We start from the raw sequence: 19,788 nt of genomic DNA, 5'->3' as shown, positions 1-19,788 counted from the left end.
CTGTCAGTTGAAATCTGATTACAACCCTTGGGGCTCAGTATAACTGGCCTGTCAGCCATCCTTTAGACATAATTAACCCTAATGTAGGTGTTCAGGATTGAAATTTCCTCATTTTAGCTTTCAGTATATTCAAAATTTCTTGGTTTATATATCCATTTAACTTTATTAGCAAATAAAATGGTCATAGGCCAGTTTGTTTCAAGCAAGTACATTTGTCCAGTGCGATTTCCTGCCTTGTGGATTTTAGATTGGTAGATCTCCTGCAACATGCATGGAAGGTTTGATGGCATTTTTAAAGGACTATTCTGTAATACAGATTTTATTAATCTGCTGCTACAGATGGAGTAGCGAAATGGAGTTTAAAAACAGCGAGATTATGTTGCAGCTGAATAAGGTGCTGGTGAGGCTACACCTGGAGTGTACAGTTTTTGTCTCCCCTCTTGAGAAAGGATATACTGGCACTGGAGGGGATGCAGAGGAGATTCGTTAGATTGATTCCAGAGTTGAGAGGGTTGGCTTATGAGGAGAGACTGAGTAGACTGGGGCTATTCTCATTGGAATTCGGAAGAATGAGGGGCGATCTTATAGAAACACACAAGATTATGAAGGGATTAGATAAGATAGAAGCAGGAAAGTTGTTTCCACTGGCAGATGAAACTAGAACTAGGGGGCATAGCCTTAAAATAAGGGAAAGCAGACTTAGGATTGAGTTGAGGAGGAACTTCTTCACACACAATTGTGAATCTGTAGAATTCCCTGCCCAGTGAAGCAGTTGAAGCTACCTCATTGAATGTTTTTAAGGCAAGGATAGATAAATTTTTGAATAGTAAAGGAATTAAGGGTTATGGTGAGCAGGCAGGTAAGTGGAGTTGAGTCCACAAAAAGATCAGCCATGATCTTATTGAATGGTTGAGCAGGCTCGAGGGGCCAAATGGCCTACTCCTGCTCCTAGTTCTTACGTTCTTATTACTGTGATTCCGCGTTCCCTGAAGGCCTCAAAGTCTAATTGCTGTAAGTAAATCCTGGGCATGCTCAGAGTTTCCTAATTGAAAGTCAGAACTGTAGCTTTTTTTTGCTGTGCGTGACTGGCAGGGCAGCTCTGAGGTTAGGCCGGAAATATGCACTGGATGTACTGTTTCTGATGATGTCCTTCATTCTTTTTAGATGTGCTACCATATGCATTGTATTGATTTGATTTGGAAACTTGCTTAGGAAGAAACTGGCTTCTGTGAATTTAGCAAGAAAACGTACCTTACTTTGAAGTGATTTGGGGCTTTTGCATCCTAATTAAGAGAGTAAAATGTATGAAGAACAGCATTACAAAGGGTAATGCTATTTTCTGTTTTATGAATGTCATAGCTTTGCGGGCATATCGTATAGGTTATTTTGAAATAACAAAGATGTGCAAAAGAATTGCCTTTACAAGAGCGGTATAAATGCACCTGTTGCACTTCAACTATTTTACTTGCTTTCTCCAAATTTATTTTTCATAGTGCAATCAGGCAGCTTTGCCTTCTGTACAAATAATATTGCCTTTGTTACGCAAATACTTAATTTTTTCCAGTAAGTTTGTCTGTAATTTTTGTATAGGAAAGTTCCCTGCTACATAAATGCTCTTTCTAAATTTCTTGATACTATGCTAGCTAACAGTGGTAGGAAGGGATGGTAAATGCTAATTAACTTTAGAGCAGCTGCACAAAAACCATTTTACTGACTTTTCAATCTAATAAAATATCTGCTTTATTTTTTGCTAATTATTTCGTTTCCTTTTGCTGAAGATTGTTGCTGGGTTACATTTGCATGAGTACCAAGTGGTCAATCATCTTATGTTACTGTGAAGAGTAAATGTTGGCATATTATTTAGGTGTGGAGTGGTGAGTTGGTGGGCCTTACACTGTGCTTGCAATCACCCATGTCTATCTATGTACCATACCAACAGAGGCCAAAGAATAGGACTAGAACACCAAACTGATTAGCCTGGACATAATCCAATGTTACCGAGGTCATTTCTGAAGACTGTAATGTTGAATTGTTGAAAGTAGGCAACACAGAATAGAAGGATTAAAAATGCATTTTCTGTTTTTGTTGTGTTGAAAATGCTGTATTTATCAATGAAACCATTGCAGAAAGCTAAGATCTGTTGCTCCAGGTGTTAGACATAGTGCTATTTTTCTTTTCCTTTAAGCATTTTGTAGATGCTGTCCTGGTGATGGTTCAAACAAAAATAGCGCCCTACTATGGTCTTCACCTTTCTTTGATAGAAAGTTGTATTGCCTTTTAATCATTCTGGTTAATATTCTGAGAGGATTCCATGTGATCTCAACAATTCCAGCCCTTGGGATGTTTCTTTTGTATATTTATCTTGCAATATTTGTCTTCAAACGTTTTCATCTTTCCCCGTCCCTTTCAAAATATCATCCCTGTTGCGTCACAAACGAATGTTGATGTGCTAAGACAACGTAAGTTATTCTTTGCTTGGTCCTATCTGAGTCCCATTATCTGGGTACGTACACTTTCAGGCAGACATTGGATCACCTTCCTTCTTTGCTGATCTCTCAAAAGAGGCAGGTTGGTATCTACTGAGTTAGCTAAAGTAATGAACAGAAGAGTTCAGAGATCTAACGTGGGATGTTCTGTTTGTAGTAGAAGCAGAAATGGCTGTGATTACACTGAGTGCAATAATTTGTGAAATGTGACCTTTGTACATATCTCATAAAATCAAAGGCACTAAACCTATCTGAAATAGTGGGCAGATACTGCTTTCACTATCCACTTGTATGGGAATTTTTGTTGTTGAGGACAAGTGATTACAAGAATTGAGATGGACATCTACATAATCTGTTTAATATCAGACATACTCTGAACTTTCGCATGTACATGATGATTTTCCCCTAAATCCTTCATGTTGATTCATTTAATTGTATTGAAAAATATTAGTAGTGAAAAATATTAGAGTAAGAGTTAATTGGAAGTTAGTAATAACCTTGTTATTCTATATGTCCCTCCACCCACCCTGAATAACCTGGAATGTCTCAGATATTCTAATTACTGGGAAAATGAAGTGAATATGTAAAATTAGTGTCAGAGTAGTTTTCTACAATTGCTGGCCAAAGTGGCTAATCCCTTGATATCAGTTTGAAATTTATTATTATCACAAGTAGGCTTACATTAACAATGCAGTGAAGTTACTGGGAAATCCCCAAGTTGCCACACTCTGGTACACTGACAGAGAATTTAGCATAGCCAGTGCACCTAATCACATCTTTTGGACTGTGGGAGGAAACCCACACAGACACGGGGAGAATGTGCAAACTCCGCACAGACATTGACCCAAGCCGGGAATTGAACCCGAGTCCCTGATGCTGTGAGGCAGCGGTGCTAACCACAATGGCGCTCATCAGAACCACTTCAAATGCATGCAGGTGTGCAACTTGGAGTTCTATATTTGATGCAACATACAAGATTTGAAAAAAAAAAGGTGAGGTTGGACGGCAGAGTGGGAACAATGTGTTAAGCACAACTACCCTGTAGTACCTCAATTCTAAATGTTTCATCCGAATGGCCTCCAGTGTAGGGTTTCTATTTTCAAACCCATTTGGGCTTTGACATTCCATGTCTTCACCCTTTCTATCTCTCAACCATTCTAGATCTATGACCTGCCAAGATTTCCAATCCTCTCTGACCTCATGAGCACCCAATTCTATTTCCTCCACCATGGTAATCATTTGTAGTTGTATAGTCCAAATGCTTTGCTTCATAATGCTAATGGGAAATTAAATATGGAGAGGGAAAGAAAGGTGAAATTCTACAGGAATAGTAAGGTTTTTAGGAAATGGGGTCTGAGATTTTCATCCAGATTGAACAGTGTGGTCATTTTCAGATTTGTGTCTTTGTTTACTACCTCATGACCTTCCATAACTTTGTTACAGCTTGGCGTACCAGTTAATTATCAGGAACTTTGTTGTTTTCATGATGAGCTGGCTCAACTTTCTAGAGAACAAGTATGGTACTTGAACTGAATGTGTTCAGGAATTTTGATTCTGAAAAATTGAGCAAAACTGGGTAATTTGTCTACTTCTGCTTTAGTTGTGTCATCATCAAACTAATATCCATATTTCCTCAACATTTATATGATAGTGCTAACTAAACCAGGCATGACCTACTGATGTGTTAGCCCTGATAAATGGAAATAATCCAAAAACGAATCATGAAGATTTCAAGTGATGGGGCCTTGACTATTTCTTTTGGCAGCTTGTTCCGCTGTGGGATTATCTTGGGAAGCAGATTGTTGTCTTGGAAACAAATATGTTGTCGTTTGTGGATGGCTATCTTGTGCCTTGTCATTGCCAGAGGGCACCAGGTACTTGTTTCTGTCAATTCCCACCAGTCCATGGTCGATCTACTTTTTTCCCCCACCTTTTGCTGTAGTCATTCCCATTCTATATCTTTGATCAAGGATGTGACACTGGTGTATACTAATTTCTGCAGCAAATCTTTGAATCAAATAATCTATAAATATTTCTTTTGTCATGTAAGGATACACAACTTGCAAAGTCCAGGATTGGATGAACATATGTTTGGAACCTATTACTCTGATATTGTTGCAAAAGTAAAGATTTCTCCTCCGAAGTTCTGGTTTCCCATTGTTCACTTGAATGGAGCACTGTAGATCTTTACTAAAGTTGCTTTGTTGGGGATTTTCTAAGAGTAAATCCTGATACCATTTTATATACTGGTCAGTTTCCCTTCTTTCTGTCCCACCCTCACTCACTCCCACCCTAAGTAGTAGTCAAATGCATTGTTTTTTTAAGATTCTACATCTTACTCAATGTTATTTATGTCAGTGTTTATTTGAGTTTTATCTACTTACACTCATATTTTACTTGAACTGGTTAGAACTTCTATTTTTGTCAGAGCTTTAGGCATTAAAAGCAAACAAAGCCATAATGGAGTGGAAAAACTAAACCTCACCCTGCATGACTGCATGTTCTCCCTTTTGGCATATTAAACTTAAAAGATTCTGTAGACTTTGCATTTTACATAAGTGAGTTAGGTGAATGTGATTTCTGAGCTTTGATACAATGATCTGCACAAAAAAGCCTAGCTTCAGTGTGACGGATTTTCCACAGGAGAGTTTTACGTGGAGTGAAAGAAGCTTTGGTATTTTTCTAGTTTTAATAAAATATAATTGAAGGGTAACAGAATTGACGCATTGGTGCAATAAGGAAAGCTTTTCTGAGCTTATGCAGAAGCAAATTGTTCAACAAAACAAAATAAAAGGAGATTTTCTGTGCCCCTGTTTGTGCTAGCCCTGTCTTGGAAATGCTTGATCTTGAACTGGGGTACAAAACGTGGAAGGTAATAATAATTCCCCCAAAACCCTTCAACCTGAGCACAACATTCACATGTGTACTTCCATCGCTGTATACGAACCCAGCTATTCTTAGAAGCTGCTGAAAGTGATTCAACTAAAGAAGGGCCTCTTCTGCTCTATTGAATTTGTGGAAACCTGGTGCCATTTTACATGTGTTTTGGTCTGTCCATAAAATGTGCTAATTGTGGGGAATGTTCTGTGCTGCCTTTGCTTTGTTCCAATACTGAAACAATTCCTCCTTAATTATCCTGAGACATCAGAATGAGCATTCTGCTTTTAAAAAATAATTTGAATTCTGTAAATGCAGAAATCTTTCCAAACCTATGTCCCTTGCTGTCCGATCAAATTTATAGAGGTGAATTATTACCATTGACTTTTATTTCCTCTTCTGATCACCTTTTGAAGTGGTTAAAAAGACATGCAAGTGCAGTGTGTACTTCCTCACGTTGTATACTAAAAACAAAGCAAGTCCTTTTACTTAAAATACGGAACATGTAGGTTTTCACCTTTCTTGTCCTTTTAGATGATTTTAAAATGAGATGAAGTGAACTGGCTTTTAAATGGGTTACATTATCATTGAAGACAGGGTTGGGCCAGAAATGTCTGTTTTTCTCTCTCTGCTGTTGGAAAAAGAGACCTATAGCATAAAATTCCCACTGCCCTTTGGAGGTTCTCAGTATTATCTGGTTGTTCAATCTACTGTTAAGGATGCAGTTTTACACTGCAAGTGATCGTGGCTTATGGAATAGAATTAAAAAATGGAATAATGCATTTAAGGAGAACCTAGACAACACAAAGGAGAATGGAATAAAAAGGTGTGTTGTTAGGGTGGGAGGAGTCCTATGCGGAGCACTTAAACTACAGAATGGACCAGTTTGGCCGAATGTCAACTTCAGAACATCCCAAAATGCTTCAGAGCTAACTATGTAATTTTGAAGGTCATTACTAACTGTTGCCATATAGGAAATGGGGCACACAGGAAACTCAACAAACAACAATATGATAATGAGCATTACTTAAAAAAAAAACAGGGAGAACCTCTGTGTTTTTTAAAATAGAGCCAAGGGATTTTTACAGACAGAGCCTGGTCTTAATATCAAATCTGAAAGGGGGCACTTCCAACTGTGCAGCACTCTATGCAGTAGAATGATCAGGCAAGATTTTTTGTGCTCACGATGAAGTGGTACTTGAACCAACAGCTTTCTGACTCAGAGGTGAGAGTGTTACCACTGAGCTATAGCTGACACCTTTGGGGAAACAAGACTGAATTCTACAACTAGAATTTTCATTTAGAATTAACTGTGGAAAGCTTGTCTGAGAGGGAAGGATAAACACTTAATTTTTCACTCGTCTCGATACAGTTAAGAAAATACACTTTGCAATATCAGTTCTGTTTTCAGGAAACTGAAAACCTGACCATGAACCTGACTAGTGTTTCTTTCTGTGTTTGCCTTTTGTGCTAATTTCCGGGGTCTTGATGAAAACCATCTTAGAGACAAGAAAGGTGAAAAAGTATGTTTTGTATTTTAAGTAAAAGAACTTGTTTTGGTTTCTGTGCGCAATGCGAGGAAGAGCACATTGCACTTTTTAACCACTTCAAAAGGTGATCAGAACAGGAAATAAAAGTTGGCAATAATTCATATATATTTGGAAAATGCAGGTGTTAACTCATGCTAACTGAAAAGGTAACCATATGTTTAGACACTTTGAAATTAAAACGAGTGCATCTCTTGTGCCTTGACCGAGATTGTTGCATTCATTTTCTATCTCTAACCTGTCACTGTGTTCAAATGTGCTGCTGTGTCATTTTATCTTTTTGCAAAGACTGACAGGGACACAAATGTTTAAAAATAATTGTTGTTCTGTTGCATCACACTTAGACCAGTGATGTCACAACAAGACAAATCACTGTTGCCGCAATAACAACACTGACATGCTTGCCTGCAACTAGGGATTGAAGAGTTTCCACGTCAAACATTATTCATTATAATTTTGAGCTTGACAGGTTTTACTTTGGATTTATGAATGTTTGCACAAGTTGTTGCAGCATAAACTCAATTGGTGAATGCCTGCCTCACCCAAAATCCACCTATACTGTCAGTTGGTGCAAAATCCTGACAATTGAGAACAATGATAAATTGCTAATAGACTTCAGGAAAGCAACAACAGCAAATAATCTGGCTAAAAGTGGTGCCCTGTTTTTAACATGCATATCTGCATTAAGTAAAAGTTTTATTTTAGTTACAAGTCAGGCTTATTATTAACACTGCAGTGAACTTGCTGTGAAATTCCCTGAGTCACCACACTGGTGCTTGTTTGGGTCAATGCACCTAACCAGCACATCTTTAAGACTGTGGGAGGAAACAGGAGCACCTGGAGGAAACCCAAATGGGGAGAACATGCAAACCCAACACGGACAACCCAACCCAAGCCAGGAATCGAACCCTGGTCCCTGGCGTTGTGAGGTAGCAGTGCTAACCATCGTGACACTGTGCTGCCCAATTGTGGGATTCAGCCATCTCATTTGACTAGATGGCTAAAGTATGGTGCCGAATGAGACCAGCAGCGTGGGTTCAATCCCCATACTGGCTGTGATAGTTGATGGAGGCTTGCCCCATCTCTTTGTCCCAGTGTGGTGCTCCTCAAGCTATATATGACCATTTGGGCGTATAATCCTTTGTGGGCTATGGCCATTTACTATACTTTATTTTGAAAGTAATGGGGAAATCTATATTTTTATGCTCATCTTTTTGCTCTGAATTTGAGTGTATTTATTGCAAGGCGCATGGTGCTAAAAATCATTCAGAAAATTGAAATTGTTTTGACAACCAAAATCAATTTGTGCGCAAAACACGTAATGAAGTTTGTAGCTGGTTGTTAGTAACACAGCAGACAAATGGCAGTGTTGAGTAAACTTTATGTGGCTTTCCAAACTGAAGACTGCCGCAAGCTGTGTATAATTCTGTTAGTATAAAAGTAGTTCCTCAAGATCTCTCCTGATCTGTTGAACATATAGATGCTGCTGATTTATTGTATATCTTCTTTATAAGCAGTTCACCATTGTACCGTGTCTTCCTGTTGCATGTCACCTTGCTGTGTAAACAAAAAACAGAATTAGTGTTGTGATAGCTCTAACTGTTCAATGGCGTTTCACTTGTTCAGCTATACGGTCACTTCTGCATGATACGATTAAATATGACAAACCTGGAAACCTGCAAGTGCGCACTTTATCACATAACAAATCGCAATTTATTTAAGAATTTTCAGAAAGGGAATAGTTTGCAAAAGTAGCAAAGAGTAGAATCTTACTCTACTATATGACCTATAAATAGAACAATTTTTCCAGACCTGAGGAGGAAAAGTATGTTCATCTAAATCTGTATCCTACAGCGGGCTAATCTGGTGGAGTTGTAAAATTTGATCGTAGTTGTTATTGCTGCAATGTTATCAATTATAAATGAGCGAGATTCCAATGTTAATATTTGAATTGGAGCAAAGAGGCTATCAGATGATGTGCTAAATGAAGAGATAGGTTGTTATTTTGGAATGGCTGTCATTACATCTGCAAGTATTTTATGAAGTGAATCTAATAAACTAAAATCAAAGAAGATCAAACTTTTCTGAATTCAACTAAAAACAAGTTACTTAAGTGAGGTGCTGCTCCCAGGTTAGGTCTGTTTAGGATATTGGATTTTGGTTAATTTGTCAACCCTTGCTTGAACTGGGTCCTGATTTGAAAGCTTCAAGTGATTTATAACGGGACGCATGAGGTATCATATTTTTGCGTTACAAGATAACATTTTCCTATTAATGATTTTTTTCTCTCTTTTCCTCTTCCTTGTTTAAAGCAAATGGTTATGAGCCTTAGAGTGTCGGAGCTCCAAGTGTTATTGGGCTATGCTGGACGGAACAAACACGGACGCAAACACGAACTCCTGACAAAGGCACTGCATTTGTTGAAAGCTGGCTGCAGCCCAGCTGTTCAGATGAAAATTAAGGAACTATATAGGCGGAGATTCCCACAGAAGATTGTGACCCCTGCTGACCTGACCCTTTCTTCTGTCCATACAACTTCAACTTCCATGACTACACCACTGTCGCCAGCTGCTATCCCACAGCTCTCTTATGATGGGCATGCAACAACTTCTCCGCTGCTTGCTGTTTCTCTGTTGGGACCTAAACACGAACTAGACCTGCCACACCTGACGTCATCGCTTCATCCTGTCCACCCGGATGTAAAACTGCAGAAACTGCCCTTTTATGACATTCTTGATGAACTGATCAAACCAACTAGTCTCGGTAAGAAATAGTCCCAAAATAGTCTTGTTCCCATTGCTGTAGCATTTGAGCTGAAAATAAGAAACCCGATTTTAAAAGAAACAGTTTTATCTGGTTTGAAAATACTTTAAAAGTTTGCATCTGTCATGACTTGTTTTATGAACATCTGAAATGAAATTGCTTAATTATAAATGTTTAATTATTTTAAGATATGAGTGATGGATCATCAGCCTTTCCTGTTTTTACTTAGTCACCATAATAATTCCTCCAGTGTAAATTGTGTTAATGAAAATGACAAATTTAATTCTACATCTACAGCTGTATGTTCACCTAGGAACAATGACCTATTTTAATTTTTTTTTAATATGCTAATTATATTTTGAATTGAATTCATCGTGCTGCTTGAGGAAGAAGCAGGACTGCTTTTGGAACGAGGGAAATAGGTCTGCGACTTCCATTTTCTTTGCACTCCTTACATTATATTTTTAAGAGTGTGCTGACTCTTTTAGAAAGAATGGAACAGTTATGCAGGGCAATATCCGAAGTTATGGCTTTTGTTCATGTTGGTGGACAAAAGAGAAGGATTTGCAATAGATCAGGCACAATAGGCTTATTGTGATCATGTTACATCCTCCTACCCGCACCCCTCCCAAACAAAACTCGTTAATTTGTCCTTCAGCTCAATACCTGCCCCCCTCCCAAACCAAGCTCTTTAATTTGACCTTCAACTCAAAGGGACTCAACCATTGCAAACAATTGAAGTTTCAGGAGCTAATGTTAGCCTGTCATTTATTCCAGATCTCATTTAACCTTCAATTGGCAAGTTGACTTCTCCACATTTTATAAATAGTTTTTCAATTCTATGCAGCGGAGCAATGGTTCCCTTACACAATTTTGGAACTTGCTAATGCAAAGTTTTGTAAAACTTAAAAAATTGGAGGTTTTTACGCAAACCTGCTCCTGGGTAAATGTATAGTAAGTAGTGTTCTTTATAAAGGTATATTAAGTGTATTACTGGATACAAGCTGATTAACTTATTAGCATTAGTGACTGTTGTAACATTTAGTAGCCATATTAGCTCCTTTGCTGTACTGGGTTCCAGACCTAGTTTTCACTCCTTTTTTTGATGATCAAGCATCTACCTGAAAGCAAATGTTAAACACACCATGGTCATCAAGCACTTTGTTTATAATTTGCAGAAAGGGTGTAGTTTGTAAAGCTAAGTAAACTGGCTAATTTATGAAGTATCCAGTTTGCTATTGAAAGCATGTTGTTCCTGTCCCTTCCCCAGGTATGTCTAGATCGAACATTCTCTAATTATGGTCGTCCTTTAGTGCCTGCCAAAGTATTAAAAATATGTTTTGAAATGTACTTCTCTGTTCCAAACCCACACCACAATGAATTTCTATTCAGTTTTACTACTTTGTAACTCAAGATGAGCTTAGGGCCCTGTTAATGACAAGTTGATTTTTATACACAACCTGTGTTCAGCTGTTTTGCATAGTCCAAGTTTTTCCCACCTGGTGAAAACTGGTTATTTGGAGCACTGTTACCTTTAATGAATCGGTCCATAGAATTGTATAGAGTGTGCAGCGCGGAAGCCAGCCATTTGGTCCAACAATCCATGCTGGACCAATTAACTTGAGTCTTCTCAAGTTAATTGGTCCAGCATGGATTGTTCATTCTTCATCTGACTCTATCATTGTAACCCTCTATTCCCTTTTCCCTTAAACGTTGTTCTCCAGCTTCAAATGCATCCTTACTAATTGCCTCAATTATTCATTTTCTAGGTAAAGAAGGTTTTTTTTTTCCAAATTTCCTTTTTGATTTCTTGGTTTCTCACTATATTGATGACCTCTAGTTTGTTCTTACAAGTGGAAGAGCACTGTCTGTGTCTTGATCTATCTGTCAAAACCTTTACCTGTTAAGTCACTTCTCAACTTATCAAGCGAAAATGGGGTATTTCCTCAGTTCTGGTATTATCCCAGTAAACCCTTTTTTTGCTCCTCCTGTATCATTTTTGATAATGCATTCAGTGGAACTCAAGTGTAGTCTAACCAAGGTTTGATGGACTTTAACAACGTGTTTCTACTTTTCATTCTATCATTATATAACTGCTAGTACATATTTGTTTTCGTTATCGCTGTATTGACTTGTGTTGCAACTTCTCGTGTTTCACATATTTGTACTCCTAAATCCCCTTTACCCCATTGAGAGAGTTTGCATAAATGCTGAAAAAAAGAGACATGCTATTGAAGCTGCTCATCTTGTAGTCATCAGGACGCTCAATTTCAAAGGAAGCAACAATTTGTACTGCATGAGAAAGGGTGCCTATTAGTTGGCAAATGGATTCTGGTTGATTTGTTGCCATGGAGACTGCACCAAAAAACTATTGTCCCCCATACATTTTGTTTAATTCAAAAAACACATGGTCAGGAAAATGCATCTTTCACAATTGGACAGCATTTGCTGGATAATCCTGAGTGTGCTCGTTTATTACACTCTCAACCAATTTAAATTGAGCTTTGTAGCTCACTTATGCTTGCTAGGAGCTGCATATATTCATATGCAGATACCTGTCCTCTATAGCAAAAGGAACTTGTTTAGGCTTGCATGTTTTTGGAGTTCAACAAAAGAGTGGTGGACAATAATTTCATGGTGCATTTTCAAAGTTATTGAACGTGAACTCTTTCCCACAATTCCATTTTAAATATCTCTTCTCCAACTTCTGACCCTCACCTGCCTCAACCCTTTGACAGAATGCCTGTTTGCTATCCTGCCTTTAAATTGTTTGCAAGGTAAATTTTGACTCCTGCCACAATTTTCATATTCCTTCCACACTGTAGGCAGCTGCCACAGATTGCAGTTAACCGACAACTATGCTGCAAGATTTCACACCTTTAAACAAAAACAAACTGTATTGTATATAATAGAAAATTAAACAAAGCGGAACATCACTAATGTAATTCTATAGTGTATGAAGAGTTATGCTATAAATCCACCTCTACTATTTCCTGCTAGAGTTCCCTTATCTCATGAAACCTTTAAAGTTTGTTTACTTTTCTTCAGACCTACTCAAAAGGTATATCACAACCTCTTGGAATTTACTTATCTTCTGCCAAGAAGATTTCAGCTATTCAACAAGGTATAAGGTTTAAAGAGTGGGGAGGTGTCATTCCATCAGTTTGTGGCTAATCAACTCTTCAATTATTCCGCCAATCTCACGACTAGCATGGGTTTTCTTGTGACACCTAAGTAGTGGCTTAAAACATCAGAGACCACACTTGGTTTCCAACAGCCTGCTATTATAGTTTCAAACTCAAACTGATTACTTCCAGGAGTCCGACTTCAAGAAAATTAACTGCCCTTTTTGAGATTATTGTAGATTTCTTTTTTCCAGCTAAACAAATCTTCCAGTTTAGTTTTCCCTGTACCAACTTTGTCTTGTGCTGAATATCAGCTCCCAATTGCAGTCTGCATCCTGGATGACAAATCTAACGTTTACCCTATTTCTCTCAACTTCTAAGGAGCTGCTTTCATAATGCCCAAAGCTGGTGCAGCGTGTTAGCTGCTTCTCTTGACACAGTCTTGCCTGCTGGCTGTGTGCTAACCTAATTCAAAGATAATTCAAAACAAAGAATCTCACTAAACTTCTTGCATCTCCATGGCAATGTTGCTCACGGCCTCTTTGCAGGTAGATATGCAAACGAAATACCTTTTAATTCCAAAGCTTTCCTTAATTCTGGGAAACCACATGAATAACATCCTTTATTGAAATAACTGTAAACATCATGTGTCCAATTCTTTAGCTAAGTGAGCCCAAGTTCTGTTTTATGAGCTCGCCTTTCTAGCTATTAACTTAAATTAAAAGATTGGGGTCAATAAATTCCAAACTTGTTTGAATAGCATTTACTTGAGGGTTGATTTAACCAGTTTCTCAACTAGGTACCCCCATTTGCCACAGTTAAAACTTCAATTTCTAAAACTACAAATTCTGTTCTAAAATATGTGAATTGCAGATTAGAGATTTGCAACAGGTTACATTCTTTTAAATTCTGTTCCTAAGTGACTCTATCTCCCATTCCTCCCTTAAAACCTTCAATGTCTTTAACCAGCCATTTGGTTGGTTACTCCTAATATCTCCTAGGTTGGCTCGGAATATATTTTGTTTTTGATTGCGTCTTGATAATTTGCTTGGGATACTTAAGATACTTTATAAGCACAATTTTTGTGACCTTAGGAGTGAATTTTAATGATGCCCATTTGCAATTAGATTTTGGAAATAAACTAAATTGGAGCAATGAGTGGTGATTCAATTAAACATATCATTCTCGAGAGGTTTGACAGAGTAGATGCTGAGGTTTCCCCTGGGTTGGGAATTAAAGGTCAAAGTCTCAGAATATGGAGTTATCTTTTAAATCTTGAGATAATCGGTTAGGATTGTATTAATTGGAGTTGAAACTTAGAAAATTCTAAAAGGATTAGACAGGGTGGATTCAGAAATCATGTTCTGATGGTGGGAGAATCCAGAACTAGAGCTTATTGTTTGAGGTTAAGGACTTTTTAGGACTGAGGTGAAGAAAAAATTCTTCATCTAGAGAGTGGAGAATCTGTGGAATTCACTACCACAGAAAATAGTTGAGGCCAAACGTTGTGTGATTTCAAGAAGAAACTAGATATAGCTCTTGGGGGCTAAAGGGATCAGGGAGTTTGGGGGAAGACGGAATCAGTATATTGAATTTGATCAGTCATGGTCAAACTGAATGATGGAGCAGGCCTGAAGGGCTGAATAGTCTCCTCCTTCTATTTGCTGTGTTTCTTTGAAGAGAAACTTCTTCACTGAGGGTTTAAAAACCTTAAAAGTCACTATCGTATCTGCTTCTACTACCTCCACCGGCAGAGAGTTCTAGGCACCCACCACCCTTTGTGTAAAAAAAAATCTGCCTCGTACATCTCCTTTAAACCTTGTCCCTCACACTTTAAACTGTGCTCCCTAGTAATTGACTCTTCCACCCTGGAAAAAAATTTCTGATGATCCACTTTAGTCATGCCCCTCAATCTTGTAGACTTCTATCAGGTCGTCCCATAACCTCTGTCGTTCCAGTGAAAACAAACCATGTCTTCAACCTGTCTTCGTAGTTGATGCCCTCCATACCAGGCAACATCCTGGTAAATCTTTTCTGTACCCTCTCCAAAACCTCCACATCCTTCTGGTAGTGTGACAACCAGAATTGAACGCTATATTCCAAGTGTGGCCTAACTAAGGTTCTATAAAGCATGACTTGCCAATTTTTAAACTCAGTGTCCTTGCCAATGAAGGTAAGCATGCTGTATGTATTCTTGACTACCTTCTTACTTTCAGTGACCTGTGTACCTGTACACCCAGATGCCTTTGCCTAACAATACTCTTAAGGGCTCTGCCATTTACTGTATGTTTCCTATTTGCATTAGACCTTCCAAAATGCATTACCTCACATTTGTCTGGATCAAACCCCATTCGCTACCTCTGCCCAAGTCTCCCACTGATCTATATCCTGCTGTATCATCTGATGGCCCTCATCACTATCTGCAAACCCACCAACCTTTGTGTTTTCTGCAAGCTTACTAATCAAACCAGTTACGTTTTCCTCCAAATTGTTTATATATATTACAATAGTAAAGGTCCCAGCACTGATCCCTGAGGAACGCCACTTGTCACAGCCCTCCATTCAGAAATGCTTCCTTCCATTACTGCCCTCTGTCGTCTTTGACCAAGCCAGTTTTGTATCCACCTTGCCAGCTTACCTCTGATGTCATGCGACTTCACCTTCTGCACCAGTTTGCCATGAGGGAACTTGTCAAAAGCCTTACTGAAGTCCATGTAGACAACATCTACTGCCCTACTCTCATCAATCATCTTTGTCACTTCCTCAAAAAACTTGATCAAGTTAGTGAGACAGGACTTGCCCTTCACAAAACCATGTTGCCTATCACTAGTATGTCTACTTATTTCCAAGTGGGAATATATCTGTCTCGAAGAATCCTCTCCAATAATTTCCTTACCACTGTGTAAGGCTCACTGACCTGTAATTACTTGAATTATTTTTGCTACTCTTAAACAAAGGAACGACATTCTCCAATCCTCTGGGATCTCCCCTGTAAAAAGTCTGACAACACCAGGTTTTAGTCCAACCGATTTATTTGATAGTAAACTCACAAGGTTGTGTGGTGTTGTGGTCACTGTTCTCCTCAGGAGAACCTTGCCACAGCAACCTCTGCAAGACATGCCGGATCATCGACATGGATACCATCATCACACGTGAGAATACCATCCACCAGGTACACGGTAAATACTCTTGCAACTCGGCCAACATTGTCTACCTGATACGTTGCAAGAAAGGATGTCCCGAAGCATGGTACATTGGGGAGACCATGCAGACGCTACGACAACGGATGAATGAACATCGCTCGACAGTCACCAGGCAAGACTGTTCCCTTCCTGTTGGTGAACACTTCAGTGGTCACGGGCATTCAGCCTCTGACCTTCGGGTAAGTGTTCTCCAAGGCAGCCTTCACGACACACGACAGCGCAGAGTCGCTGAGCAGAGACTGATAGCCAAGTTTCACACACGAGGACGGTCTCAACAGGGATCTTGGGTTCATGTCGCACTATCTAACCCCCGTGACTTGCCTGGGTTTGCAAAACCTCACTCACTGTGCTGTCTGGAGACCATACACATCTCTTTAACTTGTGATCAGTGCTCCTTCCACACACATTGACGGCCACTTTAGGACTTGAACAGCAGGTTAGGTGTAAAGATTCGCATTCTAATCAGTAAACTGTCTGTGCTTTATACGCTCTGTCCAAGGCCAGAACTCTCCATTCACCTGACAAAGAGGGAGTCCCCTCGAAAGCTTGTGAGTTTACTATCAAATAAATTGGTTGGACTAAAATTTGGTGTTGTCAGACTTTTTACTGTGTTTACCCCAGTCCAACGCTGGCACATCCACATCATCTCCCCTGTAGCCAGTGAGGATATAAAGATTTCTCAAGGTCCCAGCAATTTCCTCCTTGTCTATCTCAGTATTCTGGAGTATTCCCATCAGGCCCTGGGGACTTGTCTACCTTAATGTTTCTCGAGAACCCCAATACCACTTCCTTTTTGATCTCCACATGACTCAAACTATCTACACACCCTTTCCTGGATTCACCATCCACCAAGTCCTTTTCTTTGGTGAATACTAAAACAGAGTACTCATTTTAATATCAGCCCATTTCCTCTAGCTCCACACACACATTACCTCCCTAGTCCTTGAGTGGGCCAGTCCTCTCCCTGGCTACCCTCTTGCTCTTTATATGCGTATAAAAAAGCTTTGGGAGTTTCCTTAATCCTACTGGCCAATGCTTTTTCATGACCCCTTTTAGCCATCCTTACTCCTTGCTTAAATTTATTTCTACTTGTATCATCTTGTGTCCCTCTGAGAATTTATCAGGATTGACTGGATAGTGATCTTTTGTACATTAATTGTCACATACCAGTATGTACTTTTGTGAAGTCATGATCATCACTTGTGTTTAATTCACTGTAAATTTAGAAAATATGGAGCCAAGTATTGACCTTTTTTGAGATGCATTTTCCCAATTCTTCTATACTTCTCTCTTCTGCTTCCTGCCCCCAGCCACAACAGCCCCCTCCCACCCAGCAAACCAACTTGCTGAGGTTTAAAGTTCCTGATTTTTCAAATTCATTCTGTCCTGTTTTTCTGTTTCATGATCATTTGAGTCCTGATCTAACAACGCTTTGGCTATGGAGGAATGTATATTATTCAAATTTGATGTGGCACAGTGGTTAGCACTGCTGCATCACAGTGCCAGGGACCCAAGTTCAATTCCCCATTTGGGTCACTGTCTGCACATGCTCCCCGTGTCTGTGTGGGTTTCCTTCAGGTGCTCCAGTTTCCTCTTAGTCTGAAAAATATGCTGGTTAGGTGTATTGGCCATGCTAAATTCTCCTGCAGTGTACCTGAACTAGGTACCAGAGTGTGACAACTGGGGAATCTTCACAGTAACTTTATTGTAGTGTTAATGTAAGCCTATTTGTGACAATAGTAAATAACTTTAACGTTTAACCAAATTGCTTCATTTAGTCACATGTCACTTTGTAATTTAGAAATTTTGCCTCCTTATCTTGAGGGTGCTATCTGTATTGATTGTAATGTCTATGTTACTTAAAATTTACGAGAAACTGGAGTACTTTAGTTGATGTTTATATTTTTTGTCCTAAATAAATCTTTGTATCAGCCCAAACCAACTGAAGTGTACTGATTGCAGTTGGAAAACCTTGTTTCAAACTATTGGTCCTGTGGTACAGTACCTTGTTTCCTGGATTGTATGAATTGTGTACTTTATATTTTCTCTGCAGAGTGGGCACTTGTATTTTGTGAATTAAAAATTAGTACTTTTTTCACTACAGGTTGTTCGTACATCTTTGAAATTTTTTTAATCTATAGAGGCACTTGCCTCGATACCTCTGAGTGTAACTAAGTACCTCTTTGCTGCAATTTATTCATTTATAGTCAGATTGAGATTGTACAGAAGTCACAAGTCAACTTCAAGGACTTTGTTCCCTGAGAACATGGCACTCCCGATAGCAATAAGGCTCAAGAGTTGAGATACTAAACACCCGAGTTATTTATAGTGGATGGGTAGATTGCAAAGTATGTTGCTATCAGCAGTAACTTGAGACTCTGTCTCCATGTTTCTGCATGGAATCCTGCCAGCATGTTTATTGGAAAACATGCCACTTGAAGTCACTCTCTAATACTTGCAGCAAGACCTGTCGGCAGGCCTTTTGGGTTTTTTCAGGAGATCTTCCTTGTGGAAGCGTAACCTAATATATTTTTAAAAAGGGGGTTTAATCATAGCTCTCTAGTTAGATATTTGATTTTGGATGTCAACAAAATTGTTGTGCAGTTTTGTTCCACAGGTAAGGTTTCATTCCCCACCTCCCCTGCCAATATTCTTTTCCAAATATGCTGACATAACAGGGTTAGTGTAAATGGACACTGGCAATTTGTCTTGTGTACCTCAAGATGACCAATTTCCATGTATTTCCGCACAATGAATGTGACTATTTGATTGTGCCTAAATGACTTAGACCTGTCACTTTTCCTATGTGATCCAGACCCAGTCCCTGTGCATACTGTTTTCAGCAGCCGCCGTTCTTCAGTCGCGCAGGTAGTCTGTGTCTTGTGTTACACTAGCCTTGCAAATTTTGTGTGTGTGCATGTGGATTGTGGCTTGCTGTAATCTACTTGTATAGTCTGCTGACACTCTCCAGTCATGATAGTCACTTGGACAAGGAGCCAGAGGGCTGTTGGTCTCTATGGAGATGTACTGCAATTTCAGTGCCTTCTGAAAAGCAAGAGGGAAGGGAGAGTGAAGAGATTTTAAAAGTTAAATGGAGAAAATTGAATTGTTTAAAACATTGCGAATATAGTAATACTAAGTCTTTTCACAAAACCTGTTATTTAATCCTCCTCATTTATGGCCTACAGATGGTTTCCCAGCAGAAATGCATTTTGACACATGCAACTTGTCAAGGATGGGTGGTAATAAGTTGGCTTCCACTATATTTAAAGATTTACTAGTGTCTTGGAAATAGTTACTTAGTGTGCTCCACCCTGTAAAGGAAACACTTAGCATTTTATCCTAAATTTATTTTGGAAAAAAACCACACAAACTTTATTTAGGTCCCCTTTGCATTTTTTAATTCTATAAATAAAATACAATGCTGAAGTGGTGCTGATTTTTCTTCTGACGAAATGCCTGTCTTGCTAGCTTTCTGCTCATGATTGTGAAGAGTAGTTCATAACATATAGGGATAGAATTAGGCCATTTGGCCCATCAAGTCTGCTCCGCCATTCGATCATAGTTGATATGCTCCTCATTCCCACTTTCCTGCCTTCTCCCCATAACACTTCAACCTATTACCAATTAAAAATCTGCCTAACTCCTCAAATTTACTCACTATGCCATCATCCACCTCACTTTGGCGCAGCGAATTCCACAGGTTCACAACCTTTTTGGAAAAATAGTTTCTCCTCAACCCTGTTTTAAATTTGCTGCCTCTTATCCTAAGACTATGACCTCTCGT

The 19,788-nt window shown here is 39.0% G+C and overlaps 1 protein-coding gene across 4 annotated transcripts in view; it reads left to right on the top strand.

Moving 5' to 3' along the window:
- The window catches only part of pias1b (protein inhibitor of activated STAT, 1b), a 143,805-nt gene that overhangs the window by 78,587 nt on the left and 45,430 nt on the right, over positions 1-19,788 (top strand). For all 4 annotated transcript variants that reach the window (XM_080213963.1, XM_080213966.1, XM_080213964.1 and 1 more), the window contains one exon: positions 9,223-9,673. In XM_080213963.1, coding sequence (XP_080070089.1) covers positions 9,223-9,673 — 451 coding nt within the window. The remainder of the gene's footprint in view (positions 1-9,222; positions 9,674-19,788) is intronic.

Source organism: Carcharhinus amblyrhynchos, chromosome 28 (genome assembly GCF_965287045.1).
Source record: "Carcharhinus amblyrhynchos chromosome 28, sCarAmb.v2.hapA, whole genome shotgun sequence".
In the NCBI taxonomy this organism is placed as follows: domain Eukaryota; kingdom Metazoa; phylum Chordata; class Chondrichthyes; order Carcharhiniformes; family Carcharhinidae; genus Carcharhinus; species Carcharhinus amblyrhynchos.
The sequence above is the reverse complement of the archived record's forward strand: the minus strand, read 5'-3'. Positions and strand labels throughout refer to the sequence as shown.